The 20698-nt window shown below is 48.3% G+C and overlaps 2 protein-coding genes across 8 annotated transcripts in view; one reads left to right on the top strand and one right to left on the bottom strand.

Moving 5' to 3' along the window:
- Positions 1-16855, bottom strand: part of UCHL5 (ubiquitin C-terminal hydrolase L5) — a 578874-nt gene extending 562019 nt beyond the window's left edge. The window contains exon 1 of one of the 4 annotated variants that reach the window (XM_075321965.1): positions 16609-16855. In XM_075321965.1, coding sequence (XP_075178080.1) covers positions 16609-16684 — 76 coding nt within the window. In that variant the 5' untranslated portion in view covers positions 16685-16855. Of the gene's footprint in view, positions 1-14019; positions 14151-16608 lie in introns of those variants that run through there. The other 3 variants (XM_075321962.1, XM_075321964.1, XM_075321963.1) reach the window with 3 other exon arrangements.
- Positions 16856-17277: 422 nt separating this feature from the next.
- FOXRED2 (FAD dependent oxidoreductase domain containing 2) overlaps positions 17278-20698 on the top strand; it is a 422513-nt gene continuing 419092 nt past the window's right edge. For 2 of the 4 annotated variants that reach the window (XM_075321967.1, XM_075321968.1), the window contains exon 1: positions 17280-17525. In XM_075321967.1, the coding sequence (XP_075178082.1) occupies positions 17386-17525 (140 nt within the window). In that variant the 5' untranslated portion in view covers positions 17280-17385. Of the gene's footprint in view, positions 17526-20698 lie in introns of all 4 variants that reach the window. The other 2 variants (XR_012725110.1, XM_075321966.1) reach the window with 2 other exon arrangements.

Consider the following 20698-nt stretch of genomic DNA (forward strand, 5'->3'; position numbering starts at 1 on the left):
GTGGTCAGCGATGATGTCACTCAGGTGAGTGCTCCACCTGTGGCTCACTTTAGTCGTGGCCTGATTTGCAGTCAAAGGTGGAGGACTTTAGCTGTGACCACAATACACCCAAATGACGTCATCACTGATCGCACAGCTCACTTCAGGCACTCGGGTGATTTGCTGACAAAGGTGGAGGACACAAGATGTGGCCGTGGAAAACCTGACTAATGTCACCGCTGACCGCGCTGCTCACTTCAGTTGTTGTGTGGTGTGAAGCTCACAGCAATCAGTGTTTTTCTAAAGTGCTCGCTGTGAGGGTCTGATATAGCAGCAGTGGAAGCACCATGGGACCTTGTTTGATTTACGTCGGACCTGCAGGGGTTTTATTGTGGTTAATAAAGTGGTGAAACAGGGTGTTTTTTTGTCTTTTATTTCAAATAAAGGATTTTATGGGTGTTTGTGTATACTTACTTTCACTTACAGATTAATAATAGAGGGTGTTTCATAGACGCCTGCCATCACTAATCTAGGACTTAGTGGCAGCTATGGGCTGTTATTAACTCCCTATTAACCCGATTGCAATCGCACCAGGGCAATAGGAAAAAGCTGGGTAAAGTGCTGGGACTGTCATATCTAATGGATGCAGCAATTCCGGGTGGCTGTTGGCTGATATTTTTAGGCTGGGGAGAGCCTAATAACCATAATCCTCCCCTAGTCTGAGAATGCTAGCCCCCAGGTAGGGAGGGCTTTATCTTGGCTGGGTATCAAAATTGAGGGGACGCAGCTACGTATTTTAATCTTTTACTATGATAGACCCACCCACTGCAGTCTGTGATTGGTTGCAGTCAGACAGCTGTCATTCAGCGTGAAGGCACATCTGAGTGCAACCAATCACAGCCACCAGTGGGCGTGGGAAACCGTGAATATGTATGAGCCTAATGAGCGGGCCGGGAAGAAGAATGAGAGGCCGCAGGAGCAGTGTGATAGCCGCGCCGGTGATCAGTGAGTATGAAGTGTTGCTCCTACCCCTTTGTGCCGTATTCTGGTCCCCATAGACTTTATATGGGGACCAGCATCTAGCTGGATATCGGGGATCAAACCCCAATGACTCAGAGTCAGCAGGGAAGTGATCTGCCAGTCCTCCGAAATGCAGGGACAAAACACAGAAAGAATTGACATGCTGGTTCTTTTTTCTTCAACAAAACTGCAAAGAAAAAAAAAAAAAAAAAGCCAAGAGTGCACAGCCTGTCTGAATTCTCAGACTTTTCTGGGGAAGACAATGCATGCAGTTTTGGGCAAAAATGCAGTGGGCACACAGGGCCTAAAGATGGAATTATTGCTAGTCAACTTTCAAGTCATTACTTTGCAAGCTGCGATCAGACACATTTCACCTAGATCAGGGGTGGGCAATTAATTTTCCCATGGGGCCGCATGAGAAATTGGGATTGGTTTAGAGGGCCGGACTAATATAATTAACTCGGTTCTACCCAATATATTACATCACTACACCCCCTCCATATACTACACCTGTAATAAACTACACCACTACACCCCTATATACTACACCCCCCATATACACCTGTATTATACTACACTCCCTCCATATACCTGTAATATACTACACCCCCATATACACCTGTATTATACTACACCACTATATAATACACCTCCGATATACTACATCATTACACCCCTATATACTACACCTGTAATATACTACATCACTACACCCCATATACTACACCTGTAATATACTACATCTCCATATAGCACACCTGTAATATACTACACCTCCATATAGCACACCTGTAATATACTACACCTCCATATAGCACACCTGTAATATACTACATCACTACACCCCATATACTACACCTGTAATATAGTACACCCCCATATAGCACACCTGTAATATACTACAACTCCATATAGTACACCTGTAATATACTACATCACTACACCCCTATATACACCTGTAATATACTACATCACTACACCCCTATATACACCTGTAATATACACCTCCATATAGCACACCTGTAATATACTGCACCTCCATATAGTACACCTGTAATATACTACCCCTCCATATAGCACACCTGTAATATACTACACCTCCATATAGTACACCTGTAATATACTACCCCTCCATATAGCACACCTGTAATATACTACCACTCCATATAGCACACCTGTAATATACTACACCTCCATATAGTACACCTGTAATATACTACCCCTCCATATAGCACACCTGTAATATACTACACCTCTATATAGTACACCTGTATTATACTACACCCCCATATGTCACACACCCTGCTCCCCATACAGCCTGCACCCCCATATCACACACACTACACCCCCGTATGTCACACACCCTGCCCACATATTTCACCCTGCCTGTACCCCAACTTACCCCTCTCAAACACTCTGCACCCCTTCACATCCTTCTGTCAGTTTGCAGCTCTCATATGCCACTCACCCTGCAACTCCATCTTCCCTCATATGCCACTCACCCTGCAGCTCCATCTTCCCACATATGCCAATCACCCTGCAGCTCCATGTTCCCACATATGCCACTCACCCTGCAGCTCCATGTTCCCACATATGCACTCACCCTGCAGCTCCATCTTCCCACATATGCCACTCACCCTGCAACTCCATCTTCCCACATATGCCACTCACCCTGCAACTCCATCTTCCCACATATGCCACTCACCCTGCAACTCCATCTTCCCACATATGCCACTCACCTTGCAGCTCCATGTTCCCACATATGCACTCACCCTGCAGCTCCATGTTCCCACATATGCACTCACCCTGCAGCTCCATGTTCCCACATATGCACTCACCCTGCAACTCCATGTTCCCACATATGCACTCACCCTGCAGCTCCATGTTCACATATATGCACTCACCCTGCAGCTCCATGTTCACACATATGCACTCACCCTGAAGCTCCATGTTCCCACATATGCCACTCACACTGCAGCTCCATGTTCCCACATATGCCACTCACCCTGCAGCTCCATGGTCCCACATATGCACTCACCCTGCAGCTCCATGTTCCCACATATGCACTCACCCTGCAGCTCCATGTTCACACATATGCACTCACCCTGCAGCTCCATGTTCACACATATGCACTCACCCTGCAGCTCCATGTTCCCACATATGCCACTCACCCTGCAGCTCCATGTTCCCACATATGCACTCACCCTGCAGCTCCATGTTCCCACATATGCACTCACCCTGCAGCTCCATGTTCACACATATGCACTCACCCTGCAGCTCCATGTTCACACATATGCACTCACCCTGCAGCTCCATGTTCCCACATATGCCACTCACCCTGCAGCTCCATGTTCCCACATATGCACTCACCCTGCAGCTCCATGTTCACACATATGCACTCACCCTGCAGCTCCATGTTCACACATATGCACTCACCCTGCAGCTCCATGTTCACACATATGCACTCACCCTGCAGCTCCATGTTCACACATATGCACTCACCCTGCAGCTCCATGTTCCCACATATGCACTCACCCTGCAGCTCCATGTTCCCACATATGCACTCACCCTGCAGCCCCCTCCCCCTCATGTCCCCTCTTTTCTTATTACCAGTCATCATGTGTCCACATCTCCTTCAGGATTCAGTATCTTGCTTTCTGCCCGGCATCCTGTGTCTCCTCCCACACAGTCACATGGGCGTGACGTCATCGCAGGTCCTACAGTGCAGGATGAATTATTCCGTCTGATGTGCTGCTTCTTTCTCCTGCCCGGCGGGAACTTTTGAAATGACACACGCAGCGCAGCACTGACAATTAGTGCCGGCAGGGAACAGAGGAAAGACTCCTGCGTTCCGCTGCCTGCACTGACTGTGCGGAGTGCGGACCTGCACAGGATCTCTCCTTGCTCGGCACGCTGCAGCCCGGCTCCACTGCACCGGCTGAAGACGGGCGGGCCGGTCACAGAGAGCAGGCGGGCCGGATGTGGCCCGCGGGCCGCCCCTTGCCCAGGTCTGACCTAGATGATGATTATGGCAGCATGTACATTATTGTGAATAGATTTATTTGATAAAATAACCACTTTAAAAACGGAAAAAATATCTTACATAGCAAAGTTTGTAATCGTGAGTTGATAGAAAAAAAGAAAATCTGCAAAGGGCGCCCTTGCAACTAAAGGTCTTGTCCCGATTCACATTTATCTTTCGACTCCATGTGTAACACAACAAGAAACTTTAGTAACGTTCAGAAGTGTCTACATAAAGACTAGAGATGAGCGAACCGGTCCCGGTTCGGCTCGAGGCCGGTTTGCCGAACGGGGGTCCCGTTCGAGTTCGGTTCGTCGTACGTTCGACGAACCGAACTCGAACGTATAGGCTATAATGGGAGGCAATCACAAACACATAAAAATGCATTATAAATGTACACAAACAGTTAATAAACATTGCCATAACACTTACCGGTCCTCGCGATCCCTTCTGCACTCTGTCTCCTGCCGCTATTCCATTCGATGATCGCTGAATCCTCCCGGTGACCTGCACTGCCAGCAGAGATGCAGGACCTATCGTGACGTCAAAATAGCCATGTGACCAGTCACGTGGCTATTATCTCATTGGCTACAGACTGGTCACATGACTATGACACGTCATGTAGGACCTGCGAGTGCATCTCTCCGGTACACGGTGCACATATGTGTATCACCGTGTACCAGCGACATGCTCTAGCACACGGTCGACTCCCCGTTCCGTTAGGGACCGGCTGACACAGCCGGTCATTAACGGAGATCACCGTTGCCATAGCAACGCAGTTAGCGGTGACGTCACCGCTAACCGCGGCTCCGAGAGCACCGTTGCTATGGTAACACGTCTGTCAGCGTTACCGCTGATACCGCTGACAGCCAGCATTGATCACTCACGGAGTGAAGGCTGCACGCTGCTTCCCGATTGTAGTGAGGATTGTACTGAGGATGAGGTTCCCCAGCCCATGATGGGCTGGTGCACCTCATCCTCACTACAATCGTCACTACTACTACACTAGAAAGAAAGAAGACAGAAGAGCAGGATCGTGGAGGGCTGACAGGGGGTAATAAAGATGGAGTCTCTAATGTGTCTGTGTATTTATTTCTATTAAAGTATTTTTTCTCTGTGTGGTGTCTTTTTTTTAACCCTTTATTGGAGATTCTTAATGGCCGGGTCAAACGTGCCTGACATTAAGAATCTCTTGCTTAATACTGGCTAGTAAAACAAAGCCAGTATTAACTCATGATTACCCAACAAGCCACCCGGCTCCAGGGCTGTTGGAAGAGTTGGATACAGCGCCAGATGATGGCGCTTCCATGAGAGCGCCATTTTCTGGGACGGCTGCGGACTGAAATCCGCAGCAGAGGCGCCCAGAAACCTCGGGCTAACCTGTGCTGCGGATTCCAATCCCCAGCTGCCTAGTTGTACCCGGCTGGACACAAAAATGGGGCGAAGCCCACGTCATTTGTTTTTTAATTATTTCATGAAATAAGTGAAATAATTAAAAAAACGGGCTTCCCTATATTTTTGGTTCCCAGCCGGGTACAAATAGGCAACTGGGGGTTGGAGGCAGCCCGTGGCTGCCTGCTGTACCTGGCTAGCATACAAAAATATGGCAAAGCCCACGTCATTTTTTTGGTGGGCAAAAAAATTCTGCATACAGTCCTAGATGGAGTATGCTGAGCCTTGTAGTTCTGCAGCTACTGTCTGCTCTTCTCCATACAGATAGACAGCAGCTGCAGAACTACAAGGTTCAGCATACTCCATCCAGGACTGTATGCAGAAGTTTTTTGCCCCCTGAAAAAATTATGTGGGCTTCGCCATATTTTTGTATGCTAGCCAGGTACAGCAGGCAGGTACGGCTGCCCCCAACCCCCAGTTGCCTATTTGTACCCGGCTGGGAACCAAAAATAAAAGGGAAGCCCTTTTTTTATTATTTAATGAATTTCATGAAATAATTAGAAAACAAATGACGTAGGCTTCGCCCCATTTTTGTGTCCAGCCAAGTACAACTAGGCAGCTGGGGATTGGAATCCGCAGCACAGGTTGGCCTGAGCTTTCTGGGCCCCACTGCTGCGAATTGCAGTCTGCAGCCGCCTCAGAAAATGGCATTTTCATAGAAGCACCATATTCTGGAGCTGTATCCAACTCTTCCAGCACCTGCCTGCTATACCTGGCTATCATACAAAAATATGGCGAAGCTCACGTCCTTTTTTTGTAGTTTTTTGGCAAAAAAAAATAAAAAATGCTTCCCTGGATTTTCCATTGCCAGTGAAGGTAACACCAAGCAGTGGGGGTTAGCAGCCAGTAGCTGCTTGGATTACCCTTAGCTAGCAATACAAAAAATGCAGCGGGAGCCCATATATATTTTTTTTTAATTATTTATTTAAATAACTAAAAATAAAATGGGCTTCCCTGTATTTTGACTGCTGGACATCACAGTGCTGTAAAAATAAATCTTTAACCCCTTCACGACCGCGGGCCGTAAAATTACGTCCTATTTTAACGTGACTTAACGACCAGGGACGTAATTTTACGGCCTAAACTTCATTTGATTGCCGTGGCCATAGCAACGGCTTTCAAATGACGTCCCCTGCTGTTTCTTACAGCAGGGGACCTTTGCTTGACCCCAGGGGGGGCGGCATCGCCACCCCCTATCGACGATCGATGTGATTGGCTGTTCAAATCTGAACCGCCAACCACATCGATCGCACTAATTTCGGCAAAAATAATGCCCGAATTAGTGCGATCCTGTGAGATCCAGCTATGAGATGCCGCAGCTGCTGCAGCATATCATAGGTGGACCTCAAACATGTCGCCCCCAGCCCCTGCAGCACTGATTGGAGCGATCGTGCTATGACGCGCAATCGCTCCAATCAGTGTGCAGTGGGGCGGTCTGATCTGCCGGTGGCCGCCCTCCCCAGGCCTGTGCTGGCCTGCTAGCCCTCCCCCAACATGTCTGCGGCGTGCAGTGGCTGGTACTTGTGGTACCACGCCACCGCTGCTGCTGCCGCCGCCGCCGTAGCTGAGGTCACCGCTGCTGCTGCACGTGAGTACTGTGCTCACTTTGCAGCCAGCCCGTGCGCGCTCCCGTGGTGCCCCTGCGCGCTGCCGTGATAGCCCCTGCCGTGCCCCCCCCGCGATCTGCTCCCCCCAACCCCCCCCCACCCCCCGATCTGCTCCCCCCAACCCCCCCCCCCCCCGACATCCCGATCTGCTCCCCCCGCGATCTGACTGCCTCCCCCATTATCTCTGTTCTGCTTCTGCAGCTCCCTCTCCGGTCTCCCCCTCTGCTCTACCCCCTCCCCCTCTGCTCCCCCCCCCCTCTGCTCTCAACCCCCCCTCTGCTCTCACCCCCCCTCTGCCCCTCTGCTCTCCCCCGACGTCCTCTGACCTGTCTTCACCGGCCTGATCACATCTGCGTCCATCGCTGGGTCCTTCCTGGGCATTCTGCTGATCTGCCTGCTGCTCCTGTAAAGCTGTCCGTCTCTCTGCCATCTGTTCCTCTGCAGCTCTTCTGGTCAGTGATCCTCCTGCTAGTCCTCTGGGTACTGTGAGTATAACTTTTTTTTTTTTCCGTATCCCCTGTCCATTTTTACACCTCATCCGTCCGTGCGTCCCGCCAAGCGCTGATCAGGGATGCAGATAACGGATCGGCATCCCTGCTCAATTTTTGGCGTGACTTTTTTTTCCGTATCCCCGACGCTTTTTGTATCGCATCCGTCCGTGCGTCCCGCCAAGCGCTGATCAGGGATGCAGATAACGGATCTGCATCCGTGTTCAGTTTTTGGCGTGACTTTTTTCCGTATTCACGACGCTTTTTGTATCACATCCGTCCGTGCGTCCCGCCGAGCGCTGATTAGGGATGCAGATAACTGATCGGCATCCCTGCTCAATTTTTGGCGTGACTTTTTTCCGTATTTGCGACGCTTTTTGTATCGCATCCGTCCGTGCATCCCACCAAGCGCTGATCAGGGATGCACATAACGTATCTGCATCCATGGTCAATTTTTGGCGTGACTTTTTTTTTTACGTATCCCCGACGCTTTTTTTTTTTTATCGCATCCGACCGTGCGTCCTGCAGCGGCCGATCAGTGCACTGCGTCTGTGCGTTTGAAAAGTCAAATGGCGCTCCTTCTCTTCTGAGCCCCGCCATGCGCTCAAACAATTACTTTCCACCACATATGAGACATCTGCGTACTCAGGAGAAAATGCACAATACATTTTATGGTGCATTTTTTCCTGTTACCCTTGTGAAAAAAAAAGCTACCTAGTTGAAGCAACCGTTTTGTGGTAAAAAAAAAAAAAAATTCTTTTCACGGCTCAACGCTATAAACTTCTGTGAAGCCCCCAGGTGTTCAAAGTGCTCACCAAACATCTAGAAAAATTATTTGAGGGCTCTAGTTTCCAAAATGGGGTCACTTGTGGGGGAGCTCCATTGGTTAGGCACCTCAGGGGGTCTTCAAACCCGACATGGCGTCCGCTAATGAGTGCAGCTAATTTTGCATTCAAAAATTCAAATGGCGCTCCTTCCCTTCCGAGCTCTGCCGTGCGCCCAAACAATTGATTTTTACCACATATGGGGTATCAGCGTACTCAGGAGAACATGCACAATAAATTGTATTGTGTACTTTCTCTTTTCTCCCTTGTAAAAATGAAAATTTTATGGCTAAAGTAACATTTTTGTGTTAAAAAGTAAAATTTTCATTTTTTCCTTCCACATTGCTTTGGTTCCTGTGAAGCACCTAAAGGGTTAATAAACTTATTGGATGTGGTTTTGAGCAGTGTGAGGGGTGTAGTTTTTAGAATGGGGTCACTTTTGGGTATTTTCTGTCACCTAGGCCTCTCAAAGTCACCTCAAATGTAATGTGGTCCCTAAAAAAAATTATTTTGTAAATTTTGTTGGAAAAATGAGAATTTGCTGATGACCTTTGACCCCTTCTAACTTCCTAACGGAAAAAAAATTTGTTTCGAAAATTGCGCTGATGTAAAGTAGACAAGTGGGAAATGTTATTTAGTAACTATTTTGTGTGACATATCTCTCAGATTTATGGGCATAAATTTTCAAAGTTTGAAAATTGCGAAATTTTCGCCAGATTTCCTAAATTTTCACAAATTAACGCAAAAAATATCGGCCTAAATTTACCACTGACATGAAGTACAATATGTCACGAAAAAACAATCTCAGAATCGCCAGGATCCGTTGAAGCGTTCCAGAGTTATAACCTGTCAAAGTGACACTGGTCAGAATTGCAAAAAATGGCCCGGTCATTAGGGTGTTTTAGTGGCCGGGGGTGAAGGGGTTAAAAAAATGACGTAGCGCTCCGCGGTATTTTTGATTCTCAGCGCAGATAAAGCAGAGCTATGGGTTGCCACCCCCATCTGCCTGCCGTTACCTTGGTTGGCAATCAAAATACAGGGAAGCCCATTAATTTTTTCTATTTAAAAAATAGTTAAAAAAAAAAAAGACGTTTGGTCCCCCCATTTTTGATAGCCAGCTAGGGTAAAGCAGACGGCTGTAGCCTGAAAACCACAGCTGGCAGCTTTACCGTGGTTGGGGATCCAATGTAGAGGTCCCCTCAGGCTCTTTTTTATAATTATTTTATAAATATTAATAATTACACAATAAAAGTAGGGTCCCCCCCAAATTGGATCACCAGCCAAGGTAAAGCGGACAGCTGTGGTCTGGTATTCTCAGGGTGGGAAGGTCCATAGTTATTGGGCCTTCACAGCCTAAAAATAGCAGGCCGCAGGCACCCCAGACGTGGCGCATACACTAGATGCGCCAATCCTGGCGCTTCACCCCAGCTCATCCTGTGCCCTGGTGCAGTGGCAAACGGGGTAATAAATCGGGTTGATACTAGCTGTAAAGTCACCTGAGATCAAGCCCAGCAGTTTGTGATGTCATGGCGTCTATTAGATACTTAACATCATAAACTGTCAGTACTAAATAAAAATAAAAAAAAAAAAAAAAATCGACAAAAGAAATTTATTTGAAAAAAGTCCCCAAAACATTTCCTCTTTCACCAATTTATTGTAAGAAAAATAATAAAGGGGTCCCACGACGACTCTGGACCGTCTAGAATATGGGGGGGGAGACACTCAGGGAACGTATCCCCCATTTTCTAGGAGTGCGGACCCTTCATGTGAGGAGTGTGGGTGCAATAAATCTGCACTCACTCTTCTCGGGTCCACAGCAGCAGAGTTCATGTCGTAATGGTTGCTACCAAAGCTGCAATGCCCTGCTCATGAGGTAAGGGCATGCCTAATTAGGAGAACTACTGTAGAGGAAGCTCTGCTCACTGGTATATAGGTGCTCAGAGGTAATAGATAAAATTAGTGAGTAACCTCGGCACTCTAAATCTCCCAGACTAAGTCAGTAAGTCACAACGGATAGTAATGCAAAATCACTCTTTATTGGTCCGTATTAAGAAAAAAAAAATGTTTCATAAGCATATATGTTTTTGTCCAAAACAAGTTACAAATGACGTTTCGGCCTGAGCCTTCGTCAGATTGGACTTATCTGCATGTAATCATGAAAAATGACAATAATCAGTATCACATAAGAGTGAGAGAACAATAACATAAACTCGAACAATGTAGAGGTACAATTGGGATGCAGCAAAAAAATTGCAACACAGCAAGAAATGAAACACATGATACAAATGTCATAATACAGTACAAGGACAATATAGTAATGACAAATATGGGGTCAGAGTAGGCTTAGATAGCTCTGGTACGAAAGAGATGTCAATCATAAAGTAACATGTGCAGTAGGTGTAGAGCTACAGTATGCATGGCAGAGCTAATGGGTAGACCGACCATAGAAAAAGTGGAGAAAAAAATGGAGAAAAAAATGGAGCACCCTTTGGTGCCTTTCATGTGGCACTAAGGGGTGCTTAGCTTTGTATTTAGCCAAAAAAATGAAAAAAAAAAAATGACGTAGGGTTCCCCCTAGTTTTGTAGCCAGCTAGGGTAAAGCAGACGGCTGCAGCCTGCAGACCACAGCTGGCAACCTCACCTTGGCTGGTAATCCAAAACTGAGGGCACCCCACGCTGTTATTTTAAATTAAATAAATAATTTAAAAAAAAAAAAAAAAACACGTAGGGGTCCCCCAAAATTGGATCACCAGCCAAGGTAAAGCAGACAGCTGGGGCCTGATATTCTCAGACTAGGGAGGTCCATGGTTATTGGACTCTCCCCAGCCTAAAAATAGCAGGCCGCAGCCGCCCCAGAAGTGGCGCATCCATTAGATGCGCCAATCCTGGTGCTTCGCCCCAGCTCATCCCGCGCCCTGGTGCGGTGGCAAACGGGGTAATATATGGGGTTAATACCAGATGTGTAATGTCACCTGGCATCAAGCCCTGGGGTTGGTGAGGTCAGGCGTCTATCAGATACCCGACATCACCAACCCAGTCAGTAATAAAAAAAAAAAAATAGACGACAAACACATTTTTATTTGAAAAAACACTCCCCAAAACATTCCCTCTTTAACCAATTTATTAGAATGAAAAACAAATCCAGGTCTGGTGTAATCCAAGGGGTTGCCATGACGATCCACACTGTCCCAGTCAATGAAGAGCAGGATGTTCCCCATTGGCTGGGAGAGCAATGCAGTGACCTGAGCTAACATCAATGGGTCAGCCCAGGTCACTGCAGGGCATGACAAGTGCTGCTGTCAGCGAGGTACATTACCTGCGCTGCTCTCCAGCACACTGACAGCCCCTGTCACTGAGTTCAATGACCGGCGCCTTCACACCAAGTATCGCGAGAGGTCCGTGACGTCACCGCTAGTCAGTCTCGGGTCGGAAGCGAGAGGTGATGTGACAAGCGGCGGCCATGGAGGACAGAGACAGCGCTGAGGTCGGGATGGCGGGACTTCATCACCGCAGGTAAGCCGAGCGGGACCGTGTGTGTGTGTGTGTGTGTGTGTGTGTGTGTGTGTGTGTGTGTGTGTGTGTGTGTGTGTGTGTGTGTGTGTGTGTGTACATGCCGCGAGCAGGAGGGGGCGGAGTGAGCTGAGCGGGGAAGTGTGGGCTTCCTGCACGTAACTAAAATAAACATCGGGTTACTAACCAAAGCGCTTTGCTTGGATACCCGATGTTTATCTTGGTTACCAGCTTCTGGCAGGCTGCCAGCGATGGCTCCTGCACACTGTAGCTGTAAAAAGCCCTGCTTTTTGCTGCTAGAACCGTTCTCGAAAGTATCTAGAACTATCGAGCTTTTGCAAAAAGCTCGAGTTCTAGTTCGATCTCGAACAGCCCCCAAAATCACTCGAGCTTAGAACTGGAGAACCGCGAACCGCGCTCAACTCTAATAAAGACATTGGTCTCTTGCAGCCAATCACTGACCTCAGCAACGTGTTCCAACTACATCGGATGAGCCATGGAGATCTGTGATTGGCTGCAGCAATGTTGACGTGATGTCACAGCTGCAGCCAAGCAGCAAAGAACACCACCGCAGTGAAGACCATGCTCAATTTGGTTTGTGACTGTAAGGGTATGTGCACAGTCAGTGTTTGCAGCGTTTTGGAAGTAGCGTATTTTTCTGCATACAGAATGCTGTTTTGTATAGTACAAGCACTGTGGATGGATTTATAGAAATCTCCTGCCCACGGTGCTTCTTTTCTCTGCTCAGTAAACTGACATGCGGCACGGCTTTCCAAGCCGCAACATGTCAATTTCTGTTCCTGTGGCCAGAATGTTCTCCATAGGGAGAAAAAAGGTAGGTAGCACACTGAACCCTCTAGGCACAGGCTGCTGCATTCTCCTGCGGAGCACAGTCGCATTTCCACAGGCGAGCTGACACTGCGTCAGCTGCTGTACATGCAACCTAAGAGCTACTTTGTAGTCTTCCATATTACTAAAGGCCACTTTACACGCTGCGATATCGATACCGATATCGCAGCGTGTAAAGTGGCCTTTAGTAATATGGAAGACTACAAAGTAGCTCTTAGGTTGCATGTACAGCAGCTGACGCAGTGTCAGCTCGCCTGTGGAAATGCGACTGTTGCTATTGCTGTTGCTATTGCTAGCGTGCGTACCCGCCCCATCGGTTGTGCGACACGGGCAAATCGCTGCCCGTGGCGCACAACATCGCCCGGACCAGTCACACTACTTAACTGCTCTGCGACGTCTCTGTGACTGGCGAACCGCGTCCTTTCTAAGGGGGCGGTCCGTGCGACGTCACTAAGCGGCCACCCAATCAAAGAGGAGGGGCAGAGATAAGCGGGACGTAACATCCCGCCCACCTCCTTCCTTCCGCATTGCAGGCGGCGGCAGGTAAGGAGAGGTTCCTCATTCCTGCGGCGTCACACGGAGAAACGTGTGCTGCCGCAGGACCGATGAACTACATCGGACACGCTGCAGCAGTGATATTTGAGAAGGGACCCCCATGTCACCGATGAGCGATTTTGAACGTTTTTGCGACAATTCAAAAATCGCTCATAGGTGTCACACATGACATCGCTAATGCGGCCGGATGTGCGTCACAAATTCCGTGACCCCCAACGACATCGCATTAGTGATGTCGTAGCGTGTAAAGCGGCCTTTAGTCTATGTGAAAAAAAATAATGTTAACACTTTCAAATCTAGTACTACTAATAGTATACTAATACATGACAGACTGAACATGAGTCAACAATGTGATGCCGCAGCAAAAAAGACAAACAATTGTGGAATGTATTAACAGAAGCACAGAGTCCAGATCACATGAAGTAATTATCACCCTCTACTCATCTTTGGTCAGACCTCATCTGCAATTCTGGGCACCACATCTTAAAAAAATATCTCAACAAATTGGAGCAAGTTCAGAAAAGAGCGACTAGAATGGTGACCAGTCGATAAACCGTCCGATGAGGAATGGTTACAGGATTTGGGAATGTTTAGCTTAAAAAAAAAAAAAGAAAACCAGAGCAGATACTTAAAGGGAAGGAACCAATCAGGATTTTTGTATATAAGCTAAAGCCAGTGCTTTACTGGCACTATCATGCTGATTATCTACATACCATTAGTGGTCATCTTAGATGTACGGGTTTTCAAATCCATGAAAGTGAAGTTTATAAAATCAGCAGCTTCTTGATTGGCATTTGCAACTGAGCAGATAATCTCTGGTGGGTATTGATATGGATTCCCGCTCCCTGCCTCCTGTTCCTCCCTCTCTCTGTTCTCTATGGTATTATACAAACTATTCACTGTGCTCAAGGACCTATGGTGAGATCATACCCATGTGACCAGAAGGGGTGGGGCCTTAGCCAACAAAGCTGAATACCAGATCACATTCCTGAAAAAGAATGAGCATGTCACTTCTTTTCTGCAGGTACCTGCGTTTTTTGCCATAATCGCAGGTACCTGCATATTATGGCAAACGCATACGTTATTGGTGAGTTTTTTTGAACGCAAGTGCACTAATCTTTCAGACTCAAGAAATTTAATAAAAATCCTTTTTTTAGTGTGCACAGGGCCTTAAAACACTTATTGGGACCTGGTTCTTTTGCCCACTAGGATTTAGCTTTCTTAGGCTGCTTTCACACATCCGGTTTTTGCTGAGCTGCACAATACGGTGCTCTGCAGAAAAAACACAACAGTTTTTTTTTTGCCGCTGGTTGCGTTTTTTACCACAGACTTGCATTAGCACCGTATTGTGCCGCATGGCCTTGCGTTGCGTCCGTTTTTTGCCGGATTTGGCATACTTAGCCCATGCGGCGGCCGGATGGAATGTTGCCTGACACGTTTTTTTGTGCGGCGAAAAAAAACGCGATTTACAGCGCAAGCCCATGGACGCCGGATGCGGCGTCCTGCAGCAAAAAATGGACGGGCCGCATGGAAAAACTTATGCAACGGATCCGTTTTTTTTGCCACATCCGTTTCATAGGTTTTTGAGCCGGATTGAGCCGCACTGCAAAATCGGATGTGTGAAAGCAGCATATAGAGTAGGCTAAATCCCAGTGGGCAGATGGACCCGAACCTTTTTTCCCCACCAAGTGTTGTATTAAAATATTTATTGGAACCTGGTAAGGTCCCCTCTACCAGCAGCAGGCTGCCATTATGGATATTCCCCTATGGTAAGGTCCCCTCTACCAGCAGCAGGCTGCCATTATGGATATTCCCCTATGGTAAGGTCCCCTCTACCAGCAGCAGGCTGCCATTATGGATATTCCCCTATGGTAAGGTCCCCTCTACCAGCAGCAGGCTGCCATTATGGATATTCCCCTATGGTAAGGTCCCCTCTACCAGCAGCAGGCTGCCATTATGGATAATCCCCTATGGTAAGGTCCCCTCTACCAGCAGCAGGCTGCCATTATGGATATTCCCCTATGGTAAGGTCCCCTCTACCAGCAGCAGGCTGCCATTATGGATATTCCCCTATGGTAAGGTCCCCTCTACCAGCAGCAGGCTGCCATTATGGATATTCCCCTATGGTAAGGTCCCCTCTACCAGCAGCAGGCTGCCATTATGGATATTCCCCTATGGTAAGGTCCCCTCTACCAGCAGCAGGCTGCCATTATGGATATTCCCCTATGGTAAGGTCCCCTCTACCAGCAGCAGGCTGCCATTATGGATAATCCCCTATGGTAAGGTCCCCTCTACCAGCAGCAGGCTGCCATTATGGATATTCCCCTATGGTAAGGTCCCCTCTACCAGCAGCAGGCTGCCATTATGGATATTCCCCTATGGTAAGGTCCCCTCTACCAGCAGCAGGCTGCCATTATGGATATTCCCCTATGGTAAGGTCCCCTCTACCAGCAGCAGGCTGCCATTATGGATATTCCCCTATGGTAAGGTCCCCTCTACCAGCAGCAGGCTGCCATTATGGATATTCCCCTATGGTAAGGTCCCCTCTACCAGCAGCAGGCTGCCATTATGGATATTCCCCTATGGTAAGGTCCCCTCTACCAGCAGCAGGCTGCCATTATGGATATTCCCCTATGGTAAGGTCCCCTCTACCAGCAGCAGGCTGCCATTATGGATATTCCCCTATGGTAAGGTCCCCTCTACCAGCAGCAGGCTGCCATTATGGATATTCCCCTATGGTAAGGTCCCCTCTACCAGCAGCAGGCTGCCATTATGGATATTCCCCTATGGTAAGGTCCCCTCTACCAGCAGCAGGCTGCCATTATGGATATTCCCCTATGGTAAGGTCCCCTCTACCAGCAGCAGGCTGCCATTATGGATATTCCCCTATGGTAAGGTACCCTCTACCAGCAGCAGGCTGCCATTATGGATATTCCCCTATGGTAAGGTCCCCTCTACCAGCAGCAGGCTGCCATTGTGGCTATTAGCCTATGGTAAGGTCCCCTCTACCAGCAGCAGGCTGCCATTATGGATATTCCCCTATGGTAAGGTCCCCTCTACCAGCAGCAGGCTGCCATTATGGATATTCCCCTATGGTAAGGTCCCCTCTACCAGCAGCAGGCTGCCATTGTGGCTATTAGCCTGTCGGCCTATGCCCGCTCAAAGTAATCTGCTGTATCGTGTTCTTCCCACACTCGCCTCCTCTCCTCACAGGCCGGGGACACTGGCCGCCCTCACCAGGTGCGGATATCATGTCCCGTGTAGATGACGCCACATTTCTCCCCTGTATTTTGGTTACGCACCGAAGCCTTTGATGAGCTCCGTGAACACGCCGGGGTCGCTCTCCATCAGGCACCATTCTCCTGCACTGGCCGCCATGTCTTCCACAGCTGCGGCTACACACAGACAGCTCCAGAGACCATGGGCAGCAGTTGGAGGAATCCACGCTGCTCCCGCCTTCCGGTACACACTTTAGTATGAGGCTGTGCGCCGCTATCACCGTTATGTCACGTTATAGGGGTGACCCGGACATTGCGGCTGCTGAGCCGCTGCGAAAGAGAAAAGTGTTTTCTGTGTGTCGCCGCATGTGCAGGCGGCCATGCTGCCGGAGACCAGCGGACTCATATGATAGGAATGTGGTGTGTGAGCAGGGTGACAGTACATGGTCGTCACATTATAAGAGAAAACATCGGGGGACAGCATTATAGGAGTAGGAGACACTCGCTCTACAATGGGTTGTAGCTAAATCCCAGTGGGTAGAAGGACCTGTGGGCGTGACCGGCTTGTTTGGTGGGCGTGGCGATGTTTCGTTCCGTCCACTATACTCCTGCAAGGGGGGGGGGCTTCGCCTCCCTGCACTTCCCCTTGTCTTGGGGTCTTACCACCGCTTCTATTATAATCAACTTTATGCCGACTTGGACTTAGAAGAATAATGTATCTTCTTGATATGAGCAGTCGGTGGAGGCCCCGCCCCTTTCTGGTCACATGGGCGTGACGTCACCAGAGGTCCTTCTGGCCACTGGGATATAGTCGTTAACCTCTACAATGTTTGCCTCCACTTTATACTGTTATACTTCCGGATGAAGGGCTTCCCCCCTCATTCAACGCCAAGAAAGTCACGTGACAATATGACAGACCTGTCACGTGATTCTACAGATTTTAACGGATTAACCAAGACAGGTGTAGATGAAAGGTCAGAGGAACGTCAGCTGAGTGCGAGGTAATGTGCACGGGAGCTCCGTATGTTCCACTCTCAATTCGTTCACACTGCTGTTTTAGCTCTGTGGTTTATCTGATGTGTGATTCGTCTGTGTGACTGTTGGATTTGTGGTCTGTCTCATTGACTGACACGCTATCTGTCGGATGGATGGATGTGTTGGCGGCCAGCCGGATGGATGGATGTGTTGGCGGCCAGCCGGATGGATGGATGTGTTGGCGGCCAGCCGGATGGATGGATGTGTTGGCGGCCAGCCGGATGGATGGATGTGTTGGCGGCCAGCCGGATGGATGGATGTGTTGGCGGCCAGCCGGATGGATGGATGTGTTGGTGGCCAGCCAGCCTGATGGATGGATGGATGTGTTGGTGGCCAGCCGGATGGATGGATGGATATGTTGGTGGCCAGCCTGATGGATGGATGGATGTGTTGGTGGCCAGCCGGATGGATGGATGGATGTGTTGGCGGACAGCCTGATGGATGGATGGATGGATGTGTTGGCGGACAGCCTGATGGATGGATGGATAGATGTGTTGGCGGACAGCCTGATGGATGGATGTGTTGGCGGACAGCCTGATGGATGGATGGATGTGTTGTCGGCCAGCCTGATGGACGGATGGATAGATGTGTTGGTGGCCAGCCTGATGGATGTGTTAGCGGCCAGCCTGATGGATGGATGTGTTGGCGGCCAGCCTGATGGATGGATGTGTTGGCGGCCAGCCTGATGGATGGATGTGTTGGCGGCCAGCCTGATGGATGGATGTGTTGGCGGCCAGCCTGATGGATGGATGTGTTGGCGGCCAGCCTGATGGATGGATGTGTTGGCGGCTAGCCTGATGGATGGCTGTGTTGGCAGCCAGCCTGATGAATGCGGGGCATGTCTGTCGGATTAATATACAGTTTGTCAGATTGATGGAGGTGTCATCTGTCTATAATCTACTTGTAGAGCCGATGTTCTCCCTCATGTCTGTCATTTGCATGTCCACTGTCTACAAGTGCTGCATATCAGTACATGGCATGCTCCACTGGATGCCATGCTGTTTTCAGTATTTCTAGCAGACAGTGAAGTTTCTTCTTTGGCTTCTTATCCTAAGTTATGTGGAAAAGCTATTAAAGGGTCAGAAGTGACTGTTAGGACTTTTACAACCGATAGGGGACAATAGAGGACCAGTCTTCTTTCTCTCTGAAGGGTAATTGCCTGGCATATAACATGAATAAAAGCTTATGGAACTGTATTGACGGCAATATTTTCTGCTTTTTATCTGCACCCTGATGTCAATTTTGGCCCTAACAAGGGGGTGGTATGTTTTAGAGTAGTCTTATTGACACAGCTAGCGCTCTGTGTGAGGTCAGTTTTTTTTCATAGACAGCTTTCATACAAAAATGCAGCTGTATGAGCATAGCCTAAGAGAAAGCCTGATGCACTGCACCAGACGCAGACAGCCCACACTCACTCGCCGCTGAGTGTACACTAAGTTTTTTGATTGTGACATTCAAAAACCATGAGGTTTTCAAGCAGTGACTGCATCAGGAAACTTTCCTTTTTGGGGAAATTTTGAGTATTTCTTTTTTTTTTGACATCTCTCCAAAGTGTTTGTCCTTTGAAGCCTTTTGTTTTGACAGTGCCTAGTTTGAAGAGGTTTCTTTCAGGATCCCATTCTGAGACGTGACGTATTGTCCACGCGATATTTAAGTAATTTTCAAGGAGGGTTTTGGAGCGGATTGGCTCTAAAACGTTCCGTGTCAGCTTTGCTTAATGAGGTCTGCTGGGTTGTGTTGAACTCTGTCACTATGATAAAAAAAAAAACCAGCACTGCTTGCAACACCACATTTTACATCAATTACGACAGACTATGCATTTAAGCTTCTGATGCAGATGCAAATATAGCCTAAAATAGGGCGTGTGCAGATGTGGTGTAAATATCAGTGCAGAGCTGACGCCAGGTTTTCATGGGCCCCATGCACACACAGGAAGGCATATACACAGATACGAATGTATACAGGCATACTTACATACATATTTTAAATTGTTTAAAAGAACTGAAGTCCTCAGTGGTTGATACCTTTTAATGGCTAACTGAAAAGATGGTACTTCAGTTCTTTTAAACAATTTTTTATCTCTACTGGCTAACACGGTACAAAGAGTATATTTTACCTGTATAAATATTTTAAGACATTTACAAAAATACAAATGAACAAACAAATATATGGACAGTCATACACGTGCCCATACAGACACATTACAGATATTTTTAATATGGGGAAGCCGGCAGCAGCCTCACTCACCTCCCCACTTGTCTCCCAACCAGCTCCTCCCGGGCATGTGGCTGTGCAGGGCATGCTATTTGATGGCTATCATTTACCAGACATGGCTGCATAGGGTGCACTGCACACAGACTGCTGTATATTACAGAAGAGGTTAGGGGCTACAGTATATACATGACAGGGGAGGCTGTGGGCTACAAGTATATACAACACAGTGGAGGCTACAGTGTATATACATCACAGGGTTGGCTACAGTATATACATCACAGGAGGGGATTTAGGTTTACACGTTACTGAGGGGCATTCACATTACTGTGGGGGCATAGAGCACTAAAAGGCATACAACACTTGGGGGGGTGTACACATTACTAGGAGGGCATACACATTATTGGGGTGAGGAACACACATTACTGTGGTGGGGGCATACAGTTCTGGAGCTGCATACATTATGCTGGTTGATGCTGGCTGGCACTGCCACTCCTCTCTGCATCTGTGGGATGGGAGTGTGTGGCGCCCCTGAGGCTTCCGTTGCCACAGAGACATTGCACCTCAGCCAGAGGTGTGATGTCCCATCCTAGGTAAGGACAAGGGTATATACCGGTGCACAGGCAAATTCACACTACACCTATTGTCAGGCATATTTTGGGACCGGAGATAGTGGCAGCTACCCCCATGCTGTAGGCAGGGGGGCCGTAAGACCCATCTCTTCTCCCATAGGGTGGGGCCTAGCAACAAGGAAAGTGGGAGGAGCCAACTGAAAGTCGGCGTAGTAACAGGAAGTTCCAGTTGAGTCAAGTAGTTAGAAGGAGGAGAGGGAGGTAGTTACTAGTGATGGGCAGTCCGGCTCTTTTTGGTGATCCGGTTCCTATGGCTCCATTCACCAAAAAGAGCCGGATCTTGCAGCTCGTTCTCG

This window comes from Anomaloglossus baeobatrachus, chromosome 8 (assembly GCF_048569485.1).
Source record: "Anomaloglossus baeobatrachus isolate aAnoBae1 chromosome 8, aAnoBae1.hap1, whole genome shotgun sequence".
Classification (NCBI taxonomy): domain Eukaryota; kingdom Metazoa; phylum Chordata; class Amphibia; order Anura; family Aromobatidae; genus Anomaloglossus; species Anomaloglossus baeobatrachus.